General features: G+C 46.6%; 1 protein-coding gene across 7 annotated transcripts in view; it reads left to right on the forward strand.

Moving 5' to 3' along the window:
• Positions 1 to 26,275, forward strand: part of CCDC158 (coiled-coil domain containing 158) — a 282,324-nt gene that overhangs the window by 176,176 nt on the left and 79,873 nt on the right. For 6 of the 7 annotated variants that reach the window (XM_063919702.1, XM_063919686.1, XM_063919681.1 and 3 more), the window contains exons 10-14: positions 4,127 to 4,237; positions 4,464 to 4,661; positions 9,026 to 9,091; positions 10,523 to 10,996; positions 18,306 to 18,495. In XM_063919702.1, coding sequence (XP_063775772.1) covers positions 4,127 to 4,237; positions 4,464 to 4,661; positions 9,026 to 9,091; positions 10,523 to 10,996; positions 18,306 to 18,495 — 1,039 coding nt within the window. The remainder of the gene's footprint in view (positions 1 to 4,126; positions 4,238 to 4,463; positions 4,662 to 9,025; positions 9,092 to 10,522; positions 10,997 to 18,305; positions 18,496 to 26,275) is intronic. The other variant, XM_063919697.1, reaches the window with a different exon arrangement.

The raw sequence follows: 26,275 nt of genomic DNA on the forward strand, positions 1-26,275 counted from the left end.
TCCATTCCACTTTCTTTTAAGTTCAGAAACCCAATTGGTCTCATCAACCCATACTCAACCTAAAATCACTGAACAAATATCTAAAGGTGCCCAAGTTTTGTATGGAAACTTTCTGTTCTATTGTCCTGGTTATGCGATCTGGGGATTTTATGGTCTCCCTGGATATACAGGATGTCCCTATAGTACCCTGTCATCAACATTACCTTTGGTTTGCTGTCTTACGTCAGCATTTCCAGTTTCAGGCCCTACCCTTTGGCCTTTCCACAGCCCCCAGGGTGTTTTACCAAGCTCATGGTGGTGGTGATGGCTGCTCACCTTCGGCAGCAGGGAATCCGGATACTCCTTTACCTGGATGAGCTCCTCCTCCTTGCACATTCTCCGGAGGTCCAGAACCATCATCTTCAGGTGACAATGTCATTTCTTCAGAGTCATGGTTAGCTGATCAACTGGGCCAAGTCCTCTCTCATCCCGTCTCAGAGGATGCTCCATATCGGAGCTCTGCTGGATGCTCAAGTGCAACGCTTCTTATTTCCCCTGGACAAGATTACAGCGCTACAGTTGGGCATCCATGACTTACTTCACAGTCGCAGAGTCTCTATCCACTCTGCGATGCAGACCGTGGTATCCATGGTATCCATCTTCAGCATGGGGGAATATGACTGATACTTGCCAGGTGGAATGGGCAGCCCAAGCAGATCTAATCTCAGACGATGATACTATACGATAACATTTATATGCTGTGCAATATGGAAACTAAGATGCTGTCATAAACTGATAGAAATCTTTTGCACATAGGATAAAAATATATATCATCCTATAAGGGAATGGGTGCACTTAAAATATAAGTATTTTGATGTATGTGGTGGTGGGGGGGGATTAGAGGTGCCTCTGTGGTAGGGGGGAGTCGTAGGTGCTTCCTGTAAAGAGATGGGGGGTTGGGTGCAGGTGTGCAGCACCATCTGTGCTAGGTTTGGAGGTTCCACCTGAGGATTGGAGATTCCACCTGTACTGGTGAGGATAAGAGAGGAATCTTGTGGTGAGAACAAGTGCTGATAGGGGGTGCCGGCCGCAGGTCGTCGTTTTACGGGAGGAGCGTGGGATGGTTGGAGGTGGAGGGTGAGGTGCCTGTGGTTGAGGGGGGCCTTTTGCGAGGGAAACGATTAACTATTGCGAGAGTAGGAAGGGGGGAGGGACCGGGTGCTGATTGCAGTGGGGATCAGTTGGGGGTGCCAGTTGTGGGAGGAGTGGGTGCCAGTCACGGGATTGCCTTTTGCTGGAGGAGCGGATGCCAGGTCGCCGTCATGATCATTGACTATCTGCTTAAGCCAAAGCTTACACGGACTGCCTGTTGGAACTCCCATGCCGAGTCCAGGACGTCTGCATCCAACTACGCAGACTCTGGATTCAGCACACCTACAATATGGGGGCGACACACCTCCATTTTGTAAATTAGTCCCGGTGGCCCCCCCTTCCCCAAACACCGCAGCATGTCAATCATGCTGTGGCTATGGACCATCGGGTTTATGTACCAATCCGAATCAGGTTCGCAGTCTTTACATTGGAATGAAGTGACTAGAAACAAATAGAGAATGTAAATGTTTGTGATTCTCACAAATAGTAAATTAATCCTTAGTAGGGTTTTCAAAAGAAACTGTTATGGATTGAATCAACCATCAGATAAGCCAGAAGGTTAACAGACGCTATATTGCTATTAGAGGGTAACTTTCTTTGTGGGAGCTATTGGCAAGTTTCCATGCCACCAGCAAGCGTCTGGGTCCGTAGCCAGGTAAGTCCCTTCTGATAACAAGTCAGCTCCGCAGCTAGCTGATGCAGTTATGGATATGTTGGACAGTCTCTTACTTGTGTACACAGGAATATGGTTATGTTCCATGGGAGACTATGGAGATCTATAACAGGGTAAAGTTTTCCTGCAGTTGTGCAGGTTATAATCTCCTCTGAATGGTGTCTGGACTTTGGTATGCTGGTCAATGTGAAACATAAAAAGTCAGAGAAACGTGTTCAGCACATTATTGTGTGAAGAAATAATACACGGCAGTGTGGTACATTAGGTTGACAGTTATCATGGCGACATGAATCCGGTCGACCTGAGAATGACTACACGGATCACATGTTAACATGACAGCATGTCGACATAATGTCCCTTAATCCCCAGCAGTCACTTAAATAGTCCTGACACCTGAAGATGCTTGAGAGCTGCTCCCGGGTCATGTGAACATCACTTCTGTCACAAACCTTTACGGAATGGCAGTTTTGGTGAATTTTTTATGCCTAACCCTAATGCCTACCATTGTGCCTAACCCTAAGACCGGGTACACATCTGATCGATGAGCAATCGGGCCAATGGTCAGGACGATTTCACTTCATCCCGGACCATTGTCTTATGTAATGAACAACAGAACGACCTCGCATTCCTCCTTCATTTACATGCAAAGCACCACGTACAATATTTTTTGATTGACTGTGCAGCACGGTCAACCAAAAGAACTCCTATGCCACCTGCAGGAGTGCGCAATCAGGCATACGTGCTAAATGATATGCATGATTTGTCATTCCAATATGAAAAATCGTGCCAATATCATTTAGGTGTGTATGTGGCTTAACCCTCCTGGCAGCACCTAAACCTAACCATTGGCATTCTGAGGATATCAAATGTGTCAAAACAGATATCTGGCAACAGTGACTTGTTTTCTATTTCTTGCAATAGGTTGGTAATATATTCCAGACGCTAGCTACAGGTATGACTACAGTAATGGAAGGTTGTCTGTTTTCTCCATCCCTAGCAATTTGTCTGTGTTGGATTGGTTTATTACAGGATTATTAATTGACTTGAGTCAGACCAAGGAATGTTTGCCAACTTGTATGTTTGTAATTCAATTGAAATCTAAAATCTTGTCCCAAAAGAGGGATATTAACTGACATACCCACCATATACATACAATGGAACCACTTTTATTACAGTTCCTCCAGCATGTTGTGGGGATTTGATGGTATATGAGTATCATGTTATAGGAGCTATGCACCAGCTGGTATATAGCTTGTAAGCATTTTCTTTCACTTCAGTATTGATGGATGAATTTATGATACACTGGCAGATCCTTGTTCATCCTTGTTTGTTCACATATTTCTATCTTGGTAAAACAGGGGTGGGGAACCTTTTTTCTACCAAGGGCCATTTGGATATTTATAAAATCATACAAAAATTATCAACTTAAAAATTAGCCTGCCCCCAGTAGTTATTCCCCCAGTAGTTATGCACCTTACTGGAACTGAGTGTGCATGCCATAAAATGGGTGTGGCCAATTAAAATGGGACGTGATACACATATGCCCCCAATAGTGCAGTGCCAGATACACATTGCCCAACAGTGCCAGATACACATTGCCCCACACATGCCCCCCACCCCACTGTGCTGCTCACCATTGCTGCAGTGTGTCACGGGAGGAGAGCGCAGCGTGCACCTCTCCTGCCTCTTAGTGCTCAGTCCGTCAGCGGCGGCGTGTGTAATCTGTCAAGGACCTGGCAGGGAGGAGAGCGCAGCTATGTCGGGTGGCGGCGCAGCGTGTAGGACCTCAAAGCAGCTGCCGGATCGTGAGCCAATCAGAGCTCACGGACCGGTACGGCGGCTCCTGATTGGCTGCCGGTCCGCGAGCTCTGACTGGCTCACGAACCAGCGTCTGGTTTGAGATTCTACCCGCCACTGCCGCCAGACATAGCTGCGCTCTCCTCCCTGCCCTGACAGCTGAGACACGCTGCCGCCGGACTGAGGGGCGGCGTGTCTCGTTGACCCACAGTAGCGGGGCCTTATATGGCCCGCATGCCGGAGGTTCCCCACCCCTGCTGTAGAGACAGAAGGTGAGACAATGTTGCCATATAATAAAATATAGGACCACAGCCACCACTGTTAAGCACATATTTATGTTCAAACTGGATTGATTTAATTTGCAATGCTATGACATTGTTAAGGTGAATGTAGCAAAACTGGAGAGTAGAAAGAAAGTCATATCTTCCCTGGAGGTCTGCATAATAATTAGTAGCAAATTTAATGTGAAATTTTTTTTTAATAATGAGTGTGTTGCATGTTTAACTTGGTTTTGGGATGTTCTAGGTAGAAGAACTGAAAAAGCAACTGATGGAAGCCAATTCTACCTTGGAGGTGGCCCAAAAAGAACATACCCAGTGCAATCAAGAGCTTGGTGATGAACTCCAGCAGTTACATGTAAGAAGGCCGTATATGACGGATTATGTTTCAGAACTACCAATTATGATATCATATTCTGTTTAATTACATTTGAATATCATTACATTACAATATTAAAGAGCTGTAGAAGAGATGTAAAATCTTGAAGTATGTTCTGAAAAATAATACGTTATAAGTATTCCTATACATTTTGTAAAAGATTAGTTATTGAACTTCTTGATTTCCACAAAAAAATCCAATTTAGGAAGCTTTAAAAATGTGTGAAAAACAGCTGAGCTTGGAAAAAGAGCACAGCCAACAATTACGGGATCGGGAAACCGTCAACTCACTCACCAATGAGCACTTACGTAGAGAGTTGATTGAACGTAGTGTGGAGGTGGATCGGCTTCAAGCAATAGTGAATATGGTGAAGGAAGAAAGCCAGCAGAAGACAGAACAACAGGTTATATTTTGCAGTGTTTTCTCTATGGTGATGTGTCTGAATTCAATTTTTTTTTTAAATCGAGTAGTATTTATTGAGTTTTCAATTATGAAAAATGCAGATAATTAAAACGAAAAACATACAGGGTATATGCAAAGTATCACATAGAGTAAGCATAACATCCAGTAATATCAGTTAAGAAAGAATAATAGAACAGCATGGTAGATATTGGTAAACAAAGTAAAACATGGGCTGGGTACGGGCATCCCAATATAACAATGAGGGGAGGCATCAGTGTACAAGATATTACATCAGTACTCTGAAAGCTATGAAAGCTACTGTACTATAAATAGGCTGCTGTGTCAGAGGCATAGGAACTGTCAACCAAAGGAGGACACGTAGCATATGCAGAGTTGCACCATCTAGATCAAATATGGTCAAATTTGGCTGAATTCCATTACTTTAGCAAAAAGGGAAATGTCACAGTGATCAGTTTCATCCACAGTTGTTACGTAACTGCTAACGTGTCAGCAGATAATTTGAGGTGAGAAAGACAGACATAAAAACTCTTTTTGGGAGCACTCTTTTGTAATAATAAAGTAAGTGAAATGAATGAAAAAATTGTGAATGTGCCAATAATATAAAACTTAACCTTTAATTGATTCCCCAATAAAATCTGACATTATTGTCTTAGTACAGTTATATAAAAACTTGATTGCCTTTATGACACATAGGGGTATATGCAATTGCGGTCGAATTCCCGAAAATGTCGAAAAACTGGACTTTTTGGCCCCCCCCCAAAAAAAAATCGACAATGCAATTCAGTACTTTCCGTCAAAAAAACGGACTTTCAAAATTCGACTTTTTGAAATTCGACATTTGTCAAATTCGACATTTCTGCAATGGTACAAATGCAGCAATTCGCCAAAAGTATATTCAATTGAAGTTTGGAAATTCGACAACAGTGCTTTTAGACGGTAAATTCGTCATTTTCAATCCGCCACACTTTGGTGGGGGAATCTAATAAAAAAAATTTAAAACATGTTTTTTTTGGTGTTTTTTTTATTGGTAATAGCATATCTATTTATATTAGAAGGGATTAGGTACTTGGTTTGTCTATTTTGGAGGCACAAGTATTATTTATATATTTTAAAAAATATATATATATTTTTTTTTAAATGGAATGGTAAAATCCCGAAAAAAAATGGCGTGGGGTCCCCCCTCCAAAGCATAACCAGCCTCGGGCTCTTCGAGCCGGTCCTGGTTCTAAAAATCCGGGGGGGGGAAATGACAGGGGATCCCCCGTATTTTTAAAACCAGCACCGGGCTCTGCGCCTGGTGCTGGTGCAAAAAATACGGGGGACAAAAAGAGTAGGGGTCCCCCGTATTTTTTACACCAGCATCGGGCTCCACTAGCTGGACAGATAATGCCACAGCCGGGGGTCACTTTTATACAGCGCCCTGCGGCCGTGGCATTAAATATCCAACTAGTCACCCCTGGCCGGGGTACCCTGGGGGAGTGGGGACCCCTTCAATCAAGGGGTCCCCCCCCAGCCACCCAAGGGCCAGGGGTGAAGACCGAGGCTGTCCCCCCCATCCAAGGGCTGCGGATGGGGGGCTGATAGCCTTGAGAAATTTGAAAGAATATTGTTTTTTCCAGTATTACTACAAGTCCCAGCAAGCCTCCCCCGCAAGCTGGTACTTGGAGAACCACAAGTACCAGCATGCGGGAGAAAAACGGGCCCGCTGGTACCTGTAGTTCTACTGGACAAAAAAATACCCAAATAAAAACAGGACACGCACACCTTGAAAGTACAACTTTATTTCACACCTGCCGACACACACATACTTACCTATGTTGACACGATGTTCGGTCCACTTGTCCAAGTAGAATCCGGGGTACCTGTGAATAAAATTATACTCACCTCAATCCAGTGTCCAGGTTATAATCCACGTACTTGGCAAAACAACAAAACGGCAACCCGGACCAAACGGACTGAAAGGGGTCCCATGTTTACACATGGGACCCCTTTCCACGAATGCCGGGACCCCACGTGACTGCTGTCACAGAAAGGTCCCTTCAGCCAATCAGCGAGCGCAACGTCCTGGCACTCTGCTGATTGGCTGTATGCGCGTCTGCTGTCAGACAGCGCATCGCACAGCTCCCTCCATTAGTTTCAATGGTGGGAACTTTGCGTCAGCGGTGAGGTCACCCGCGGTCAGCGGCTGACCGCGGGTAACCCCACCGCTACCCGCAAAGTTCCCACCATTGAAACTAATGGAGGGAGCTGTGCGATGCGCTGTCTGACAGCAGACGCGCATACAGCCAATCAGGTGAGTGCCACGAAGTAGCGCTTCCTGATTGGCTGAAGGGACCTTCTGTGACAGCAGTCACGTGGGGTCCCGGCATTCGTGGAAAGGGGTCCCATGTGTAAACATGGGACCCCTTTCAGTCCTTTTGGTCCGGGTTGCCGTTTTGTTGTTTTGCCAAGTACGTGGATTATAACCTGGACACTGGATTGAGGTGAGTATAATTTTATTCACAGGTACCCCGGATTCTACTTGGACAAGTGGACCGAACGTCGTGTCAACATAGGTAAGTATGTGTGTGTCGGCAGGTGTGAAATAAAGTTGTACTTTCATGGTGTGCGTGTCCTGTTTTTATTTGGGTATTTTTTTTCCAGTAGAACTACAGGTACCAGCGGGCCCGTTTTTCTCGCGCATACTGGTACTTGTGGTTCTCCAAGTACCAGCTTGCGGGGGAGGCTTGCTGGGACTTGTAGTACTACTGGAAAAAACAATATTCTTTCAAATTTCTCAAGGCTATCAGCCCCCCATCCGCAGCCCTTGGATGGGGGGGACAGCCTCGGGCTTCACCCCTGGCCCTTGGGTGGCTGGGGGGGGACCCCTTGATTGAAGGGGTCCCCACTCCCCCAGGGTACCCCGGCCAGGGGTGACTAGTTGGATATTTAATGCCACGGCCGCAGGGCGCTGTATAAAAGTGACCCCCGGCTGTGGCATTATCTGTCCAGCTAGTGGAGCCCGATGCTGGTGTAAAAAATACGGGGGACCCCTACTCTTTTTGTCCCCCGTATTTTTTGCACCAGCACCAGGCGCAGAGCCCGGTGCTGGTTTAAAAAATACGGGGGATCCCATGACATTTTTCCCCCCGGATTTTTAGAACCAGGACCGACTCGAAGAGCCCGAGGCTGGTTATGCTTTAGAGGGGGGACCCCACGCCATTTTTTTTCAGGTTTTTTCCCGTTTTTTCCCGTTTTTAAAAAATCAGATCAAAATCCGTCAAATCGGCCGTTTTTCGACAGCGGGACTGTCGAATCCGTTTTTTATTGAATATGGTCAATTTCGGCACCCACTTGCCGAAATTAGACGGTCGAATTGTGTCGAATTAAAAAACGGGCAAAAAATTGCAGCGATTCGCCGCTAATTGCATATACCCCATTAGGTTCAAGTTGCAGAATTAACTGCAGGTGAAAATCTGTGGAATGTATTGTGGATCCCTGTATTAATGAAAAGGAATCTGATTGACCACTGAGTGGTTTGTAACTATGTGATATCTTTAACTGACAATCTCTGTTGACAGTAACAGGGATCTAAAGATGGATCATATGGTAGTATATATGAGATGTTTGTTTCTTGAAAGATTGCCCACGACACCTAGTATTCCCAGGTGGTCTCCCATCCGGGTACTGACCAGGCCTTACCTGCTTATCTTCCGAGCAGTTAATTCTGCAACTTGAACCTTATGTGTCAAAAAGGCAATCAAGTTTTTATATAATTGATCTAAGACAATAATGTCAGATTTTATTGGGGAATCAATTAAAGGTTAAGTTTTATATTATTGGCACATTCAGAATTTTTTCATTCATTTCACTTACTTTATTATTACAAAAGAGTGCTCCCAAAAAGAGTTTTTTTGTCTGTCTTTCTCACTTTAAATTGTAGTTGTCTACAAAATAATTGGAAGCACCACCAATCGGATACTGTTCTTTATTGAAGCTAACAGTTTGGATATTGGTCATTATATAATTATACAATTATTGACATAAATTATTGCGCTCGGCTAGTGCGGATCCACAATCCCGTGTCAGCAGATAAGGCTGACTGATGAGTATCTCTCCTAACCCTACCCTAGCAATGCTTGGATTTCTGCTTTATTAAGGAAAGTAGCATATTTTCTTGTTTTTTCACTGCACTCTATTGTTCCCACCACAAAATGATATGGAGACTCTCCTATGTAGACAGAATGCTCATAGAACATCTATTCATGTAGAAAATGAAAACAGATTTGTTACTTACCACTATATATTGGATCGGTTCAATGCGATATGTAGCTTTGTTAAGTAGCAATTCATGTATACTTACAGTACCTTTCCGGCAATGTGATCCAGTATCCAGTGCTCCACCGGTCCTCTCTTCAGCTACGCTCCAGTGTGAGTAGTGTGGAACCAAAGGCTGGACCTACCTGTGCATGCATCAGTGGCTGAGCTCAGGGGAGGTTGCAGTCGCATCTGGGAGTTCAGGGGGCGGAGCTAGAATGAATCCTGGGCAGAAGACGGGGAAGTAAGCAACTTCCCTGCCCATTTCTCATTGATGTTCAGATTACGCCATGCTGAGATGGCAAATCTGAACACACAGGAGAAGCAGAAAGCTGAGCTTTCCATCCTTTAATGAGTTGCACTTACTTTAGTATGGGGATGCGATGCAGCCACGGAGTGGGGATGCGACTGGAGAAGTCAGGGACTTCTCCACGATAACCCACTCTATGAATAGCACAAAGCAGGGAAAGCCCTGTTTACTGCAAAACAGAACTTTGCTCAGCTCCATGAATAGACCCCAATAAGTGTTCAAGATGACCTGTTCTGTCTGAGGCAGGTCCTCTTTTACCATAGAGGCTAGATAAAACATAAGAGGGAAAGAGACTTTCTTCATCCTTTTGGTGCCTGGGAGAGAGATCAGAAGTACCACGAGTATGGTAATTTTATACTGGGCAGTGCTATGTCACCTGTCCTCTGTTCTGGTCTAGAGTAACAACCATGACCACCAAGAGGAATCTTGTGCCCCGCTGTGAACAGACCCTTGAGGCTGCACAAAAGCCAGTGCTGTATGCACAGCCTGGTAGAAATGCCATGGCATGGACCAGTAGGAAGCTAACCCATACTCTATCTCAGATGGGGCTGTAAGTGGACCGCTACCATAATACCAAAGCCATGCACCCAGGGAAGGTGTGGATACCCCCTTTAGGCATCCCAGCGCTGATGTAAAGCATGTGGGCAGTAGTGCAATTGATTAGCATTCAAATCAGCTTTCCACATTTTCAGCTGCGCGGACTACCGTGCTAAATAAAATGATAAGCATGCTATATGCCAGACTTTCCTGTGCCTCTCCTGAAGCAGGCAAAGGAGGGGACTTTTTTTCATTTTAATAGCATGTTAATAAATAGATTTGACCAGTCCTCATTCATTCATTAGAACCCCCATGTGAACCCCTATGTTTCAGTTAATATAATATATTGTAAAGCGCAATGGAATTTGCTGCGCTATATAAGAAACTGTGAATAAATAAATATTGTATCTGTGTGTGGCATGTCATGCAAAGCCAGGACAAAAAGTAGGCATTTCTTCAACTTATCTAACTGGATCTGGAATGCTGATAGAGAGAAGCACAGGTTCATGCGGAAGAATAGTGAACGTAAGTGGAATCAAAGTGAATGACTAATGACTGAGTGGTTTACAGGGACTAAGCACTTACAGTAGATAAGATCAGGCTTTTCTTTTTTTAATGTGTACGTTATAGCAATACACAAAAAGTGATATATTTTAAAATGATCCATATATATATATTTTTTTTTAATTTGCTGAAAGAGGAGAACTATTCAGGAGAAAACATCTAGTCTCAACTTCACCTCGTCCCAGCTACTGTCCATGAAAGATGCATTGCAGAAAACGGCAGGTGAGCTAGCAATAAAAACCCAGAGCCTGGAGAATGCTGAGAAAAATGTTACAGAATCAAAAAACCTCCTGGCCGAGAAAGATAAAGCATTGAAGAGTGCTGTTGGTGAGTTGAAGAAACTGCATTTGTATGCCGAAGACAAAAAGCGCGAGTTACAACAGCTGAAAATTGACAGTGAGAAGATATCAGAGATACAGAAAGACTCTGATACACTAAAGCTGCTTTTGGTGGAAAAAGATAACATGATAATAACACTGCGTGGTCAGATTCAAGCTATTACTCAGATGATTGGACAGCGGAATCAGAAACTGGGGGCACTGGAAGCAGAAAGGTCTCAGCTACTAGAGGAAGTAACTGTTAGAAAAGCTGAAATACAGGATGTAAAGGTAAGACCATGTCCTACATGTCTATCGCTTGCTTCATAGATATGTACAGATAGAAAATACACTTTCATTATTGTACATACAGGTTGAGTATCCCTTATCCAAAATGCTTGGGACCAGAAGTATTTTGGATATCGGATTTTTCCGTATTTTGGAATAATTGCATCCCATAATAAGATATCATGGTGATGGTACCCAAGTCTAAGCACAGAATGCATTTATGTCTCATATACACCTTATACACACAGCCTGAAGGTCATTTTAGCCAATATTATTAATAACTTTGTGCAATAAACAAAGTGTGTGTACATTCACACAATTCAATTATGTTTCATATACACCTTATACACACAGCCTGAAGGTCATTTTATAAATTATTTTTTATAATTTTGTGTATTAAACAAAGTTTGTGGACATTGAACCATCAGAAAACAAAGGTTTCACTATCTCAGTCTCACTCAAAAAATTCTGTATTTCGGAATATTCCGTATTTCGGAATATTTGGATATGGGATTAGAGATGAGCGGGTTCGGTTCCTCGGAATCCGAACCCCCCCGAACTTCAGCCTTTTTACACGGGTCCGAGGCAGACTCGGATCTTCCCGCCTTGCTCGGCTAACCCGAGCGCGCCCGAACGTCATCATCCCGCTGTCGGATTCTCGCGAGGCTCGTATTCTATCGCGAGACTCGGATTCTATATAAGGAGCCGCGCGTCGCCGCCATTTTCACACGTGCATTGAGATTGATAGGGAGAGGACGTGGCTGGCGTCCTCTCCGTTAGAATAGATAGAGACACTTGAGTTGATTACTTAGTAATTTTGGGGAGCATTAGGAGTACTCAGAGTGCAGAGTTTTGCTGATAGTTAGTTACTAGTGACTGACCACCACCAGTTTTATTTATTATTTAATATAATCCGTTCTCTGCCTGAAAAAAAACGATACACAGTCACATACCATATCTGTGCTCAGCCTCAGTTTGCTGCATGATAATATCATCTATGTATATCTGACTGTGCTGAGTGCTCACTGCTCACACAGCTGAATTGTGGGGGAGACTGGGGTGCAGTTATAGCAGGAGTACAGTGCACACTTTTGCTGCCAGTGTGACTGACCAGTGACCACCAGTATATTGTCTGCCTGAAAAAGTTAAACACTCCTGTGGTGTTTTTTTTTTTTTATTCTATAAACGCATTCTGCTGACAGTGTCCAGCAGGTCCGTCATTTATTATATTATATAAATATTTACCTGCAGTAGTGTTATATTTTTTTTGTTCATCTCTATCATCTTTATCATCTCTATATTAGCAGACGCAGTACGGTAGTCCACGGCTGTGGCTACCTCTGTGTCGTCAGTGCTCGTCCATAATTGTATACCTACCTGTGGTGGGTTTTTTTTTTCTATCTTCTTCATACTAGTAGTTTAGGAGTCTGCTGACAGTGTCCAGCAGGTCCGTCATTATATTATATATACCTGCAGTAGTGATATATATATATTTTTTATATCATTATCATCTCTATACTAGCAGACGCAGTACGGTAGTCCACGGCTGTAGCTACCTCTGTGTCGTTAGTCACTCGTCATCCATAAGTATACTAGTATCCATCCATCTCCATTGTTTACCTGAGGTGCCTTTTAGTTGTGCCTATTAAAATATGGAGAACAAAAATGTTGAGGTTCCAAAAATAGGGAAAGATCAAGATCCACTTCCACCTCGTGCTGAAGCTGCTGCCACTAGTCATGGCCGAGACAATGAAATTCCATCAACGTCGTGTGCCAAGGCCGATGCCCAATGTCATAGTACAGAGCATGTAAAATCCAAAACACAAAATATCAGTAAAAAAAGGACTCAAAAATCTAAAATAAAATTGTCGGAGGAGAAGCGTAAACTTGCCAATATGCCATTTACCACACGGAGTGGCAAGGAACGGCTGAGGCCCTGGCCTATGTTCATGGCTAGTGGTTCAGCTTCACATGAGGATGGAAGCACTCAGCCTCTCGCTAGAAAAATGAAAAGACTTAAGCTGGCAAAAGCACAGCAAAGAACTGTGCGTTCTTCGAAATCACAAATCCACAAGGAAAGTCCAATTGTGTCGGTTGCGATGCCTGACCTTCCCAACACTGGACGTGAAGAGCATGCGTCTTCCACCATTTGCACGCCCCCTGCAAGTGCTGGAAGGAGCACCCGCAGTCCAGTTCCTGATAGTCAGATTGAAGATGTCAGTGTTGAAGTACACCAGGATGAGGAGGATATGGGTGTTGCTGGCGCTGGGGAGGAAATTGACAAGGAGGATTCTGATGGTGAGGTGGTTTGTTTAAGTCAGGCACCCGGGGAGACACCTGTTGTCCGTGGGAGGAATATGGCCATTGACATGCCTGGTGAAAATACCAAAAAAATCAGCTCTTCGGTGTGGAAGTATTTCAACAGAAATGCGGACAACAGGTGTCAAGCCGTGTGTTGCCTTTGTCAAGCTGTAATAAGTAGGGGTAAGGACGTTAACCACCTCGGAACATCCTCCCTTATACGTCACCTGCAGCGCATTCATCATAAGTCAGTGACAAGTTCAAAAACTTTGGGCGACAGCGGAAGCAGTCCACTGACCAGTAAATCCCTTCCTCTTGTAACCAAGCTCACGCAAACCACCCCACCAACTCCCTCAGTGTCAATTTCCTCCTTCCCCAGGAATGCCAATAGTCCTGCAGGCCATGTCACTGGCAATTCTGACGAGTCCTCTCCTGCCTGGGATTCCTCCAATGCATCCTTGGGTGTAACGCCTACTGCTGCTGGCGCTGCTGTTGTTGCTGCTGGGAGTCGATGGTCATCCCAGAGGGGAAGTCGTAAGACCACTTTTACTACTTCCACCAAGCAATTGACTGTCCAACAGTCCTTTGCGAGGAAGATGAAATATCACAGCAGTCATCCTGTTGCAAAGCGGATAACTGAGGCCTTGGCATCCTGGGCGGTGAGAAACGTGGTTCCGGTATCCATCATTACTGCAGAGCCAACGATAGACTTGATTGAGGTACTGTGTCCCCGGTACCAAATACCATCTAGGTTCCATTTCTCTAGGCAGGCGATACCGAAAATGTACACAGACCTCAGAAAAAGACTCACCAGTGTCCTAAAAAATGCAATGTACCCAATGTCCACTTAACCACGGACATGTGGAGCAGGGCAGACTGAGGACTATATGACTGTGACAGCCCACTGGGTAGATGTATTGACTCCCGCCGCAAGAACAGCAGCGGCGGCACCAGTAGCAGCATCTCGCAAACGCCAACTCTTTCCTAGGCAGGCTACGCTTTGTATCACCGCTTTCCAGAATACGCACACAGCTAAAAACCTCTTACGGCAACTGAGGAAGATCATCACAGAATGGCTTACCCCAATTGGACTCTCCTGTGGATTTGTGGCATCGGACAACGCCAGCAATATTGTGTGTGCATTAAATATGGGCAAATTCCAGCACGTCCCATGTTTTGCACATACCTTGAATTTGGTGGTGCAGAATTATTTAAAAAACGAGAGGGGCGTGCAAGAGATGCTGTCGGTGGCCAGAAGAATTGCGGGACACTTTCGGCGTACAGGCACCACGTACAGAAGACTGGAGCAACACCAAAAACGCCTGAACCTGCCCTGCCATCATCTGAAGCAAGAAGTGGTAACAAGGTGGAATTCAACCCTCTATATGCTTCAGAGGTTGGAGGAGCAGCAAAAGGCCATTCAAGCCTATACAACTGTCTCAAGCGCAGTGGAGAATGATTTCAACGTTGTGCAAGGTTCTGCAACCTTTTGAACTTGCCACACGTGAAGTCAGTTCAGACACTGCCAGCCTGAGTCAGGTCATTCCCCTTATCAGGCTTTTGCAGAAGAAGCTGGAGACATTGAAGGAGGAGCTAACACTGAGCGATTCCGCTAGGCATGTGGGACTTGTGGATGGAGCCCTTAATTCGCTTAACAAGGATTCACGGGTGGTCAATCTGTTGAAATCAGAGCACTACATTTTGGCCACCGTGCTCGATCCTAGATTTAAAACCTACGTTGTATCTCTCTTTCCGGCAGACACAAGTCTGCAGGGGTTCAAAGAACTGCTGGTGAGAAAATTGTCAAGTCAAGCGGAACGCGACCTGTCAACATCTCCTCCTTCACATTCTCCCGCAACTGGGGGTGCGAGGAAAAGGCTCAGAATTCCGAGCCCACCCGCTGGCGGTGATGCAGGGCAGTCTGGAGCGACTGCTGATGCTGACATCTGGTCGGGACTGAAGGACCTGACAACGATTACGGACATGTCGTCTACTGTCACTGCATATGATTCTCTCACCATTGAAAGAATGGTGGAGGATTATATGAGTGACCGCATCCAAGTAGGCACGTCAGACAGTCCGTACGTATACTGGCAGGAAAAAGAGGCAATTTGGAAGCCCTTGCACAAACTGGCTTTATTCTACCTAAGTTGCCCTCCCACAAGTGTGTACTCCGAAAGAGTGTTTAGTGCCGCCGCTCACCTTGTCAGCAATCGGCGTACGAGGTTACTGCCAGAAAATGTGGAGAAGATGATGTTCATTAAAATGAATTATAATCAATTCCTCCATGGAGACATTCACCAGCAGCAATTGCCTCCACAAAGTACACAGGGAGCTGTGATGGTGGATTCCAGTGGGGACGAATTGATAATCTGTGAGGAGGGGGATGTACACGGTGATGAATCGGAGGATGATGATGAGGTGGACATCTTGCCTCTGTAGAGCCAGTTTGTGCAAGGAGAGATTAATTGCTTCTTTTTTGGTGGGGGTCCAAACCAACCCGTCATTTCAGTCACAGTCGTGTGGCAGACCCTGTCACTGAAATGATGGGTTGGTTAAAGTGTGCATGTCCTGTTTATACAACATAAGGGTGGGTGGGAGGGCCCAAGGACAATTCCATCTTGCACCTCTTTTTTCTTTCATTTTTCTTTGCGTCATGTGCTGTTTGGGGAGTGTTTTTTGGAAGGGCCATCCTGCGTGACACTGCAGTGCCACTCCTAGATGGGCCAGGTGTTTGTGTCGGCCACTAGGGTCACTTATCTTAGTCACACAGCTACCTCATTGCGCCTCATTTTTTTCTTCTTTGCGTCATGTGCTGTTTGGAGAGTATTTTTTGGAAGGGCCATCCGGCCTGACACTGCAGTGCCACTCCTAGATGGGCCAGGTGTTTGTGTCGGCCACTAGGGTCGCTTAGCTTACTCACACAGCTACCTCATTGCGCCTCTTTTTTTCTTTGCGTCATGTGCTGTTTGGGGAGTGTTTTTTGGAAGGGCCATCCTGCGTGACACTGCAGTGCCACTCCTAGATGGGCCAGGTGTTTGTGTCGGCCACTAGGGTCGCTTATCTTAGTCACACAGCTACCTCATTGCGCCTCTTTTTTTTCTTCTTTGCGTCATGTGCAGTTTGGGGAGTATTTTTTGGAAGGGCCATCCGGCATGACACTGCAGTGCCACTCCTAGATGGGCCAGGTGTTTGTGTCGGCCACTAGGGTCGCTTAGCTTACTCACACAGCTACCTCATTGCGCCACTTTTTTTCTTTGCGTCATGTGCTGTTTGGGGAGTGTTTTTTGGAAGGGCCATCCTGCGTGACACTGCAGTGCCACTCCTAGATGGGCCAGGTGTTTGTGTCGGCCACTAGGGTCGCTTATCTTAGTCACACAGCTACCTCATTGCGCCTCTTTTTTTTCTTCTTTGCGTCATGTGCTGTTTGGGGAGTATTTTTTGGAAGGGCCATCCGGCCTGACACTGCAGTGCCACTCCTAGATGGGCCAGGTGTTTGTGTCGGCCACTAGGGTCGCTTAGCTTACTCACACAGCTACCTCATTGCGCCTCTTTTTTTCTTTGCGTCATGTGATGTTTGGGGAGTGTTTTTTGGAAGGGCCATCCTGCGTGACACTGCAGTGCCACTCCTAGATGGGCCAGGTGTTTGTGTCGGCCACTAGGGTCGCTGAGCTTAGTCACACAGCTACCTCATTGCGCCTCTTTTTTTCTTTGCGTCATGTGCTGTTTGGGGAGTGTTTTTTGGAAGGGCCATCCTGCGTGACACTGCAGTGCCACTCCTAGATGGGCCAGGTGTTTGTGTCGGCCACTAGGGTCGCTTAGCTTAGCCATCCAGCGACCTCGGTGCAAATTTTAGGACTAAAAATAATATTGTGAGGTGTGAGGTGTTCAGAATAGACTGAAAATGAGTGGAAATTATGGTTATTGAGGTTAATAATACTTTGGGATCAAAATGACCCCCAAATTCTATGATTTAAGCTGTTTTTTAGGGTTTTTTGAAAAAAACACCCGAATCCAAAACACACCCGAATCCGACAAAAAAAATTCGGTGAGGTTTTGCCAAAACGCGTTCGAACCCAAAACACGGCCACGGAACCGAACCCAAAACCAAAACACAAAACCCGAAAAATTTCCGGTGCACATCTCTATATGGGATACTCAACCTGTATCAGTTTTATATCTAACAAACTCAAAAAGTACCTTGTTACTATATGTTTTTCTGAATTGTAGAAACAAATAAAAAGAATTCTAAAACCACTGATACAATACAAAATAAATAAGACACAAGTATAGGGGAAGGTACACAAAGGATTGATAAAGGAACTTAAAGATACTTTATATCCAAAAATGAAACTTTAGAAGTTGTATCCATCCATTGTATATGTCTGCTAATTTCTATAGCACAACAGTGCCAGACACAAGTGAGTAATGTAATTATGGGGTGTGGATCATAGAGTGGCCAGACTTAGGTCGACAGTAACCAAGTCGACCCTGAAATAGGTCGACACAAGCATTAGGTCGACATGACTCACTTCGCTCGCCATACTTCGGGCAAGGTTACCGTTCCCAATCGTAGTCCACGTGGATCGTTAAGTATCAAAAAGTTAAAAAAATTAAGAAAAAAAAAATGTGAAAAACTCATGTCAACCTTTTGTCATGTCGACCAATAGTGGTCGATCTAGACACTGTCGACCTAAGTGTGGTCGACCGAGAGACTGGATACCGTAATTATGGGATGCGGTCAGCATTCTGGCATTTGGGATGCCGGCAGTCGGAATACCAATGCTGCTTATCTCCAAGAAATACACATTAAAGGGCACATTTCCCTGTATAGGCTTTTCAAGGTTACCTGCTTGTACCATTATCACTAAGTACACTGATATATGTAAGTAGTATATACAAAACTGTTCCCTTAATCCTATTTGTGTTTTTTATTGGTATTTCAGTTCTGCATCATTTGCATTAGTAGTATGTAAATCTATGACAAGTTATTTTCATGTTGACTTGATAGGCAGCAGCTGAGAAGAACACTGTGAGAATCTTTGAGCTGGAAGAAATGTGCACAGTGCTAGAGCTGGAGAAAGCCAACCTGACCAATTCAAGCGCTAAGAAGGCTCTAGCAGCCAAGAGACTGAGAAAAGAAAAAGAGGAACTTATGGCTAAGCTTAGAGAAACTCAGAGTGATCTGGCAAATTTAGCAGGTACTGTAAGGGACTGCATTCTCTGGACCTGCTAAATACAGTTACTTACAACCAGTATCATTTATTTATGTGCTCCTCCTGTATGTCTCCACCAGAGTCTTGTACACCAGGTAATCTTCATTGTTCTATGCCAGAGGTGGCCAAAAGGTCGATCGCGATCTACCGGTAGCTCACGAAGCATCCGCCGGTAGATCGCGTCCAACTTAAACTAAAATTATCCAGCTCCCAGTAGTGTAGCGCGCTGCTGACGCCATGATGTCGCCCACACGCTGTTGGGAGCCCGCCGCCGCAGCTTCTTTTTGGCTGCCTGGCCTGCCTGTCGTTGCGTGCTGTCATGGTGAGCTGTTGTTCCGCCTGGCTGCTTGCTCGGTAGGTAGTATTTGGCGGTGTTATTGAAATGTTATATGAGGAAGGAGGAGGGAGGCAGAGAGGGGGCTGAGACCATTTAATATATGTTTTTGTTATTTTTGTGGGGGACAATTTATTTTTACTTGTATAGGGCAATGTGTTTTTACTCCTGTGTGGGGGCTAGTGTGTTTTTACTCCTGTGTGGGGGCCAGTGTGTTTTTACTCCTGTGTGGGGGCTAGTGTGTTTTTACTCCTGTGTGGGGGCCAGTGTGTTTTTACTCCTGTGTGGGGGCCAGTGTGTTTTTACTCCTGTGTGGGGGCTAGTGTGTTTTTACTCCTGTGTGGGGGCCAGTTTGTTTTTACTCCTGTGTGGGGGCCAGTGTGTTTTTACTCCTGTGTGGGGGCCAGTGTGTTTTTACTCCTGTGTGGGGGCCAGTGTGTTTTTACTACTGTGTTGTGGCCAGTGTGTTTTTACTCCTGTGTGGGGGCCAGTGTGTTTTTACTCCTGTGTAGGGGCCAGTGTGTTTTTACTGCTGTGAGGGGGCCAGTGTGTTTTTACTACTGTGTTGTGGCCAGTGTGTTTTTACTCCTGTGTGGGGGCCAGTGTGTTTTTACTCCTGTGTAGGGGCCAGTGTGTCTTTACTCCTGTGTGGGGGCCAGTGTGTTTTTACTCCTGTGTGGGGGCCAGTGTGTTTTTACTACTGTGTTGTGGCCAGTGTGTTTTTACTCCTGTGTCCCCGGGGGGCCAGTGTGTTTTTACTCCTGTGTAGGGGCCAGTGTGTTTTTACTCCTGTGAGGGGGCCAGTGTGTTTTTACTGCTGTGAGGGGGCCAGTGTGTTTTTACTGCTGTGAGGGGGCCGGTGTGTTTTTACTCCTGTGTGAGGGCCAATGTGTTTTTACTCCTGTGTGGGGGGCCAATGTGTTTTCTCTGACGTCCTAGTGGATGCTGGGAACTCCGTAAGGACCATGGGGAATAGACTGGCTCCGCAGGAGACTGGGCACTCTAAAGAAAAGATTAGGTACTATCTGGTGTGCACTGGCTCCTCCCCCTATGCCCCTCCTCCAGACCTCAGTTAGAATCTGTGCCCGGCCAGAGCTGGGTGCTCCTAGTGGGCTCTCCTGAGCTTACTAGTAAAGAAAGTATTTATTAGGTTTTTTATTTTCAGTGAGCTTCTGCTGGCAACAGACTCACTGCTACGTGGGACTAAGGGGAGAGAAGCAAACCTACCTGCTTGCAGCTAGCTTGTGCTTCTTAGGCTACTGGACACCATTAGCTCCAGAGGGTTCGAACACAGGCACCTGTCCTCGATCGTCCGTTCCCGGAGCCGCGCTGCCGTCCCCCTCGCAGAGCCAGAAGAACAGAAGCTTGAAGACGATGAAATCGGCGGCAGAAGACTCCTGTCTTCATTTAAGGTAGTGCACAGCACCGCAGCTGTGCGCCATTGCTCCCAGCACACTTACACACTCCGGTCACTGTAGGGTGCAGGGCGCTGGGGGGAGGCGCCCTGGGCAGCAATTGAAGTACCTTTTGGCAATAAAAATACATATATACAGTCTGGCACTGTATATATGTAAAAACCCCCGCCATTTTTTTACACAGAAAGCGGGACAGAAGCCCGCCACTGAGGGGGCGGGGCCTTTTTCCTCAGCACACCAGCGCCATTTTCTCTTCACAGCTCCGCTGGAAGCAGCTCCCCAGGCTCTCCCCTGCAGTATCCAGGTACAAGAAGGGTAAAAAAGAGAGGGGGGGCACATAAATTTAGGCGCAAATAAAACATATAAGGCAGCTATTGGGTAATCACTTATTATAAGTGAAAATCCCTGTGTTATATAGCGCTGTGGTGTGTGCTGGCATACTCTCTCTCTGTCTCCCCAAAGGATTTTGTGGGGTCCTGTCCTCAGTCTGAGCATTCCCTGTGTGTGAGCGGTGTGTCGGTACGGCTGTGTCGACATGTTTGATGAGGAGGGTTACGTGGAGGCGGAGCAAGGGCAGATAAGTGTGGTGTCGCCCCCGTCGGGGCCGACACCTGATTGGATGGATATGTGGAAGGTCTTAAACGACAATGTAAGCTCCTTACATAAAAGGTTTGATGACGCTGCAGCCTTGGGACAGCCGGGGTCTCAGCCCGCGCCTGCCCAGGCGACTCAGAAACCGTCAGGGGCTCATAAACGCCCTCTATCTCAGATGGTTGACACAGATGTCGACACGGAGTCCGACTCAAGTGTCGACGATGATGAGGCACATTTACAGTCTAAAATGACCAAGGCCATCCGATACATGATTATTGCAATGAAAGATGTATTACACATTTCTGAGATTAACCCTGTTAATACCAAGAGGGTTTATATGTTTGGCGGGAAAAAGCAGCCAGTGACTTTTCCCCCATCTGATGAATTAAATGAATTATGTGAAGAAGCGTGGAGTTCCCCTGATAAGAAATTAGTGATTTCTAAGAGGTTACTGATGGCGTACCCTTTCCCGCCAACGGACAGGTTACGTTGGGAAACATCCCCTAGGGTGGACAAGGCGCTGACACGCTTATCTAAAAAGGTGGCCCTGCCGTCTCAGGATACGGCCGCCCTAAAGGAGCCTGCGGATAGAAAGCAGGAAGCTATCCTGAAGTCAGTGTATACACACTCTGGTACTCTACTGAGACCTGCTATTGCTTCAGCCTGGATGTGTAGTGCTGTAGCAGCATGGACAGATACTCTGTCAGACGACATAGATTCCCTCGACAGGGATACTGTTTTGCTAACCCTGGGCCATATAAAAGACGTCGTCTTATATATGCGGGATGCTCAGAGGGACATTTGCCTGCTGGGCTCTAGAATTAATGCTATGTCCATTTCTGCCAGGAGGGTCTTATGGACTCGGCAATGGACAGGAGATGCTGATTCTAAAAAACACATGGAGGTTTTGCCTTATAAGGGTGAGGAATTGTTTGGGGACGGTCTATCGGACCTCGTGTCCACAGCGACAGCTGGAAAGTCGACTTTCTTGCCTCAGGTTTCCTCACAGCCTAAGAAAGCACCGTATTATCAAATGCAGTCCTTTCGTTCTCAGAAAGGCAAAAGGGTCAGGGGCGCATCGTTTCTTGCCAGAGGCAGGAGTAGAGGTAAGAAGCTGCACCATGCAGCCAGTTCCCAGGAACAAATGTACTCCCCTGCTTCCACTAAGTCCACCGCATGACGTTGGGGCTCCACAGGCGGAGCCAGGTGCGGTGGGGGCGCGTCTCCGAAACTTCAGCAACCAGTGGGTTCGCTCACAGGTGGATCTCTGGGCTGTACAAATTGTATCTCAGGGATACAAGCTGGAATTCGAAGCGACTCCCCCCCGCCGTTACCTCAAATCAGCCTTGCCAGCTTCCCCCATGGAAAGGGAGGTAGTACTGACGGCAATTCACAAGCTGTACCGCCAGCAAGTGATTATCAGGGTCCCCCTCCTTCAACAGGGAAGGGGTTACTATTCCACAATATTTGTGGTACCGAAACCGGACGGTTCGGTGAGACCCATTCTGAATTTAAAATCCTTGAACACTTATATAAAGAAATTCAAGTTCAAAATGGAATCGTTCAGAGCGGTTATTGCAAGCCTGGAAGAGGGGGATTTTATGGTGTCGCTGGACATCAAGGATGCTTACTTGCATGTCCCCATTTACCCACTTCACCAGGAGTACCTCAGGTTTGTGGTACAGGACTGTCATTACCAGTTCCAGACGTTGCCGTTTGGCCTGTCCACGGCATTGAGGATATTTACCAAGGTAATGGCCGAAATGATGATACTCCTTCGGAAGAAGGGAGTTATAGTTATCCCGTACTTGGACGATCTCCTCATATAGGCGAGGTCCAGAGAGCAGTTGTTGATCAGCGTAGCACTCTCTCAGGAAGTGTTGCAACAGCACGGCTGGATTCTGAATGTTCCAAAGTCGCAGCTGATTCCTACGACGCGTCTGCTTTTCCTGGGCATGATTCTGGACACAGAACAGAAGAAGGTGTTTCTCCCGGTGGAGAAGGCCCAGGAATTAGCATCTCTGGTCAGGGACCTCCTGAAACCAAAACAGGTATCGGTGCATCACTGCACGCGAGTCCTGGGAAAGATGGTGGCTTCATACGAAGCCATTCCCTTCGGCAGGTTCCATGCAAGGATCTTTCAGTGGGATCTGTTGGACAAGTGGTCCGGATCGCATCTTCAGATGCGTCGGCTGATCACCCTGTCCCCAAGGGCCAGGGTGTCTCTTCTGTGGTGGCTGCAGAGTGCTCACCTTCTCGAGGGCCGCAGGTTCGGCATACAGGACTGGGTCCTGGTGACCACGGATGCAAGCCTCCGAGGATGGGGGGCAGTCACTCAGGGAAGAAACTTCCAAGGGCTGTGGTCAAGTCTGGAGACTTCTCTACACATAAATATACTGGAACTAAGGGCCATTTACAACGCCCTGAGTCAAGCAGAGCCCCTGCTTCGAAACCGGCCAGTGCTGATTCAGTCAGACAACATCACGGCGGTCACCCATGTAAAACGCCAGGGCGGCACAAGAAGCAGGATGGCAATGGCGGAAGCCACAAAGATTCTTCGGTGGGCGGAGAATCACGTGCAAGCACTGTCAGCAGTGTTCATTCTGGGAGTGGACAACTGGGAAGCAGACTTCCTCAGCAGACACGACCTCCACCCGGGAGAGTGGGGACTTCATCAAGAAGTCTGCACACAGATTGCAAAGCGATGGGAACTGCCACAGGTGGACATGATGGCGTCCCGCCTCAACAAAAGCTAAAAAGATATTGCGCCAGGTCAAGGGACCCTCAGGCGATAGCTGTGGACGCCCTAGTGACACCGTGGGTGTACCAGTCGGTATATGTGTTTCCTCCTCTTCCTCTCATACCCAAGGTACTGAGAATAGTAAGAAAGAGAGGAATAATAACAATACTCATTGTTCCGGATTGGCCAAGAAGGACTTGGTACCCGGAACTGCAAGAAATGCGCACAGAGGACCCATGGCCTCTGCCTCTCAGACAGGACCTGCTGCAACAAGGGCCCTGTCTGTTCCAAGACTTACCGCGGCTGCGTTTGACGGCATGGCGGTTGAACGCCGGATCCTAGCGGAAAAAGGCATTCCAGATGAAGTTATTCCTACGCTGATAAAGGCTAGGAAGGACGTGACAGCAAAGCATTATCACCGTATATGACGAAAATATGTTGCTTGGTGTGAGGCCAGGACGGCCCCTACAGAGGAATTCCAGCTGGGTCGATTCCTGCACTTCCTACAGTCAGGGGTGACTATGGGCCTAAAATTGGGGTCCATAAAGGTCCAGATTTCGGCCCTATCCATTTTCTTTCAAAAAGAACTGGCTTCACTGCCTGAGGTTCAGACGTTTGTTAAGGGAGTGCTGCATATTCAGCCCCCTTTTGTGCCACCAGTGGCACCCTGGGATCTTAACGTTGTGTTGGATTTCCTGAAATCCCACTGGTTTGAGCCACTTAAGACCGTGGAACTAAAGTATCTCACGTGGAAAGTGGTCATGCTGTTGGCCTTAGCATCGGCTAGGCGTGTGTCGGAATTGGCGGCTTTGTCATGTAAAAGCCCATATCTGATCTTCCATATGGACAGGGCAGAATTGAGGTCTCGTCCCCAATTTCTCCCAAAGGTGGTATCATCGTTTCATTTGAACTAACCTATTGTGGTGCCTGCGGCTACTCGGGACTTGGAGGACTTCAAGTTGCTGGACGTAGTCAGGGCTTTGAAAATATATGTTTCCAGAACGGCTGGAGTGAGGAAGACTGACTCGCTGTTTATCCTGCATGCACCCAACATGCTGGGTGCTCCTGCTTCAAAGCAAACTATTGCTCGCTGGATCTGTAGCACGATTCAGCTGGCTCATTCTGCGGCTGGATTGCCGCATCCAAAATCAGTAAAAGCCCATTCCACAAGGAAGGTGGGCTCTTCTTGGGCGGCTGCCCGAGGGGTCTCGGCTTTACAGCTTTGCCGAGCAGCTACTTGGTCGGGTTCAAACACCTTTGCAAAGTTCTACAAGTTTGATACCCTGGCTGAGGAGGACCTTGTGTTTGCTCATTCGGTGCTGCAGAGTCATCCGCACTCTCCCGCCCGTTTGGGAGCTTTGGTATAATCCCCATTGTCCTTACGGAGTTCCCAGCATCCACTAGGACGTCAGAGAAAATAAGATTTTACTCACCGGTAATTCTATTTCTCGTAGTCCGTAGTGGATGCTGGGCGTCCGTCCCAAGTGCGGACTTTCTGCAATACGTGTATATAGTTATTGCTTAAATAAGGGTTATTGTTATGAGCCATCCGTTGAGTGAGGCTCAGTTGTTGTTCATACTGCTAACTGGGTAAGGTTATCACAAGTTGTACGGTGTGATTGGTGTGGCTGGTATGAGTCTTACCCTGGATTCCAAAAATCCTTTCCTTGTAATGTCAGCTCTTCCGGGCACAGTTTCCCTAACTAAGGTCTGGAGGAGGAGCATAGAGGGAGGAGCCAGTGCACACCAGATAGTACCTAATCTTTTCTTTAGAGTGCCCAGTCTCCTGCGGAGTCCGTCTATTCCCCATGGTCCTTACGGAGTTCCCAGCATCCACTACGGACTACGAGAAATAGAATTACCGGTGAGTAAATTCTTATTTTTACTCCTGTGTGGGCGGGCCAACGTGTTTTTACTCCTGTGTAAGGGCCGGTGTGTTTTTACTCCTGTGTGAGGGCCAATGTGTTTTTACTCCTGTGTGGGGGGCCAATGTGTTTTTACTACTGTGCGGGCGGGCCAACGTGTTTTTACTCCTGTGTGGGGGCCGGTGTGTTTTTACTCCTGTGTGTGAGGGCCAATGTGTTTTTACTCCTGTGTGGGGGCCAATGTGTTTTTACTCCTGTGTGGAGGCAGTGTGTTTTTACTCCTGTGTGTGAGGGCCAATGTGTTTTTACTCCTGTGTGGAGGCCAGTGTGTTTTTACTCCTGTGTGGGGGCCAGTGTATTTTTACTCCTGTGTGGGGGTCAATGTGTTTTTACTCCTGTGTGAGAGCCAATGTGTTTTTACTCCTGTGTGGAGGCCAATGTGTTTTTACTCCTGTGTGGGGGTCAATGTGTTTTCTCTGACGTCCTAGTGGATGCTGGGAACTCCGTAAGGACCATGGGGAATAGCGGCTCCGCAGGAGACTGGGCACAAAAAGTAAAAGCTTTAGACTAGCTGGTGTGCACTGGCTCCTCCCCCTATGACCCTCCTCCAAGCCTCAGTTAGATTTTTGTGCCCGAACGAGAAGGGTGCAAGCTAGGTGGCTCTCCTGAGCTGCTTAGAAGTAAAAGTTTAAATAGGTTTTTTATTTTCAGTGAGTCCTGCTGGCAACAGGCTCACTGCATCGTGGGACTAAGGGGAGAAGAAGCGAACTCACCTGACTGCAGAGTGGATTGGGCTTCTTGGCTACTGGACATTAGC

The sequence above is a fragment of the Pseudophryne corroboree genome, chromosome 1, assembly GCF_028390025.1.
Source record: "Pseudophryne corroboree isolate aPseCor3 chromosome 1, aPseCor3.hap2, whole genome shotgun sequence".
NCBI lineage: Eukaryota > Metazoa > Chordata > Amphibia > Anura > Myobatrachidae > Pseudophryne > Pseudophryne corroboree.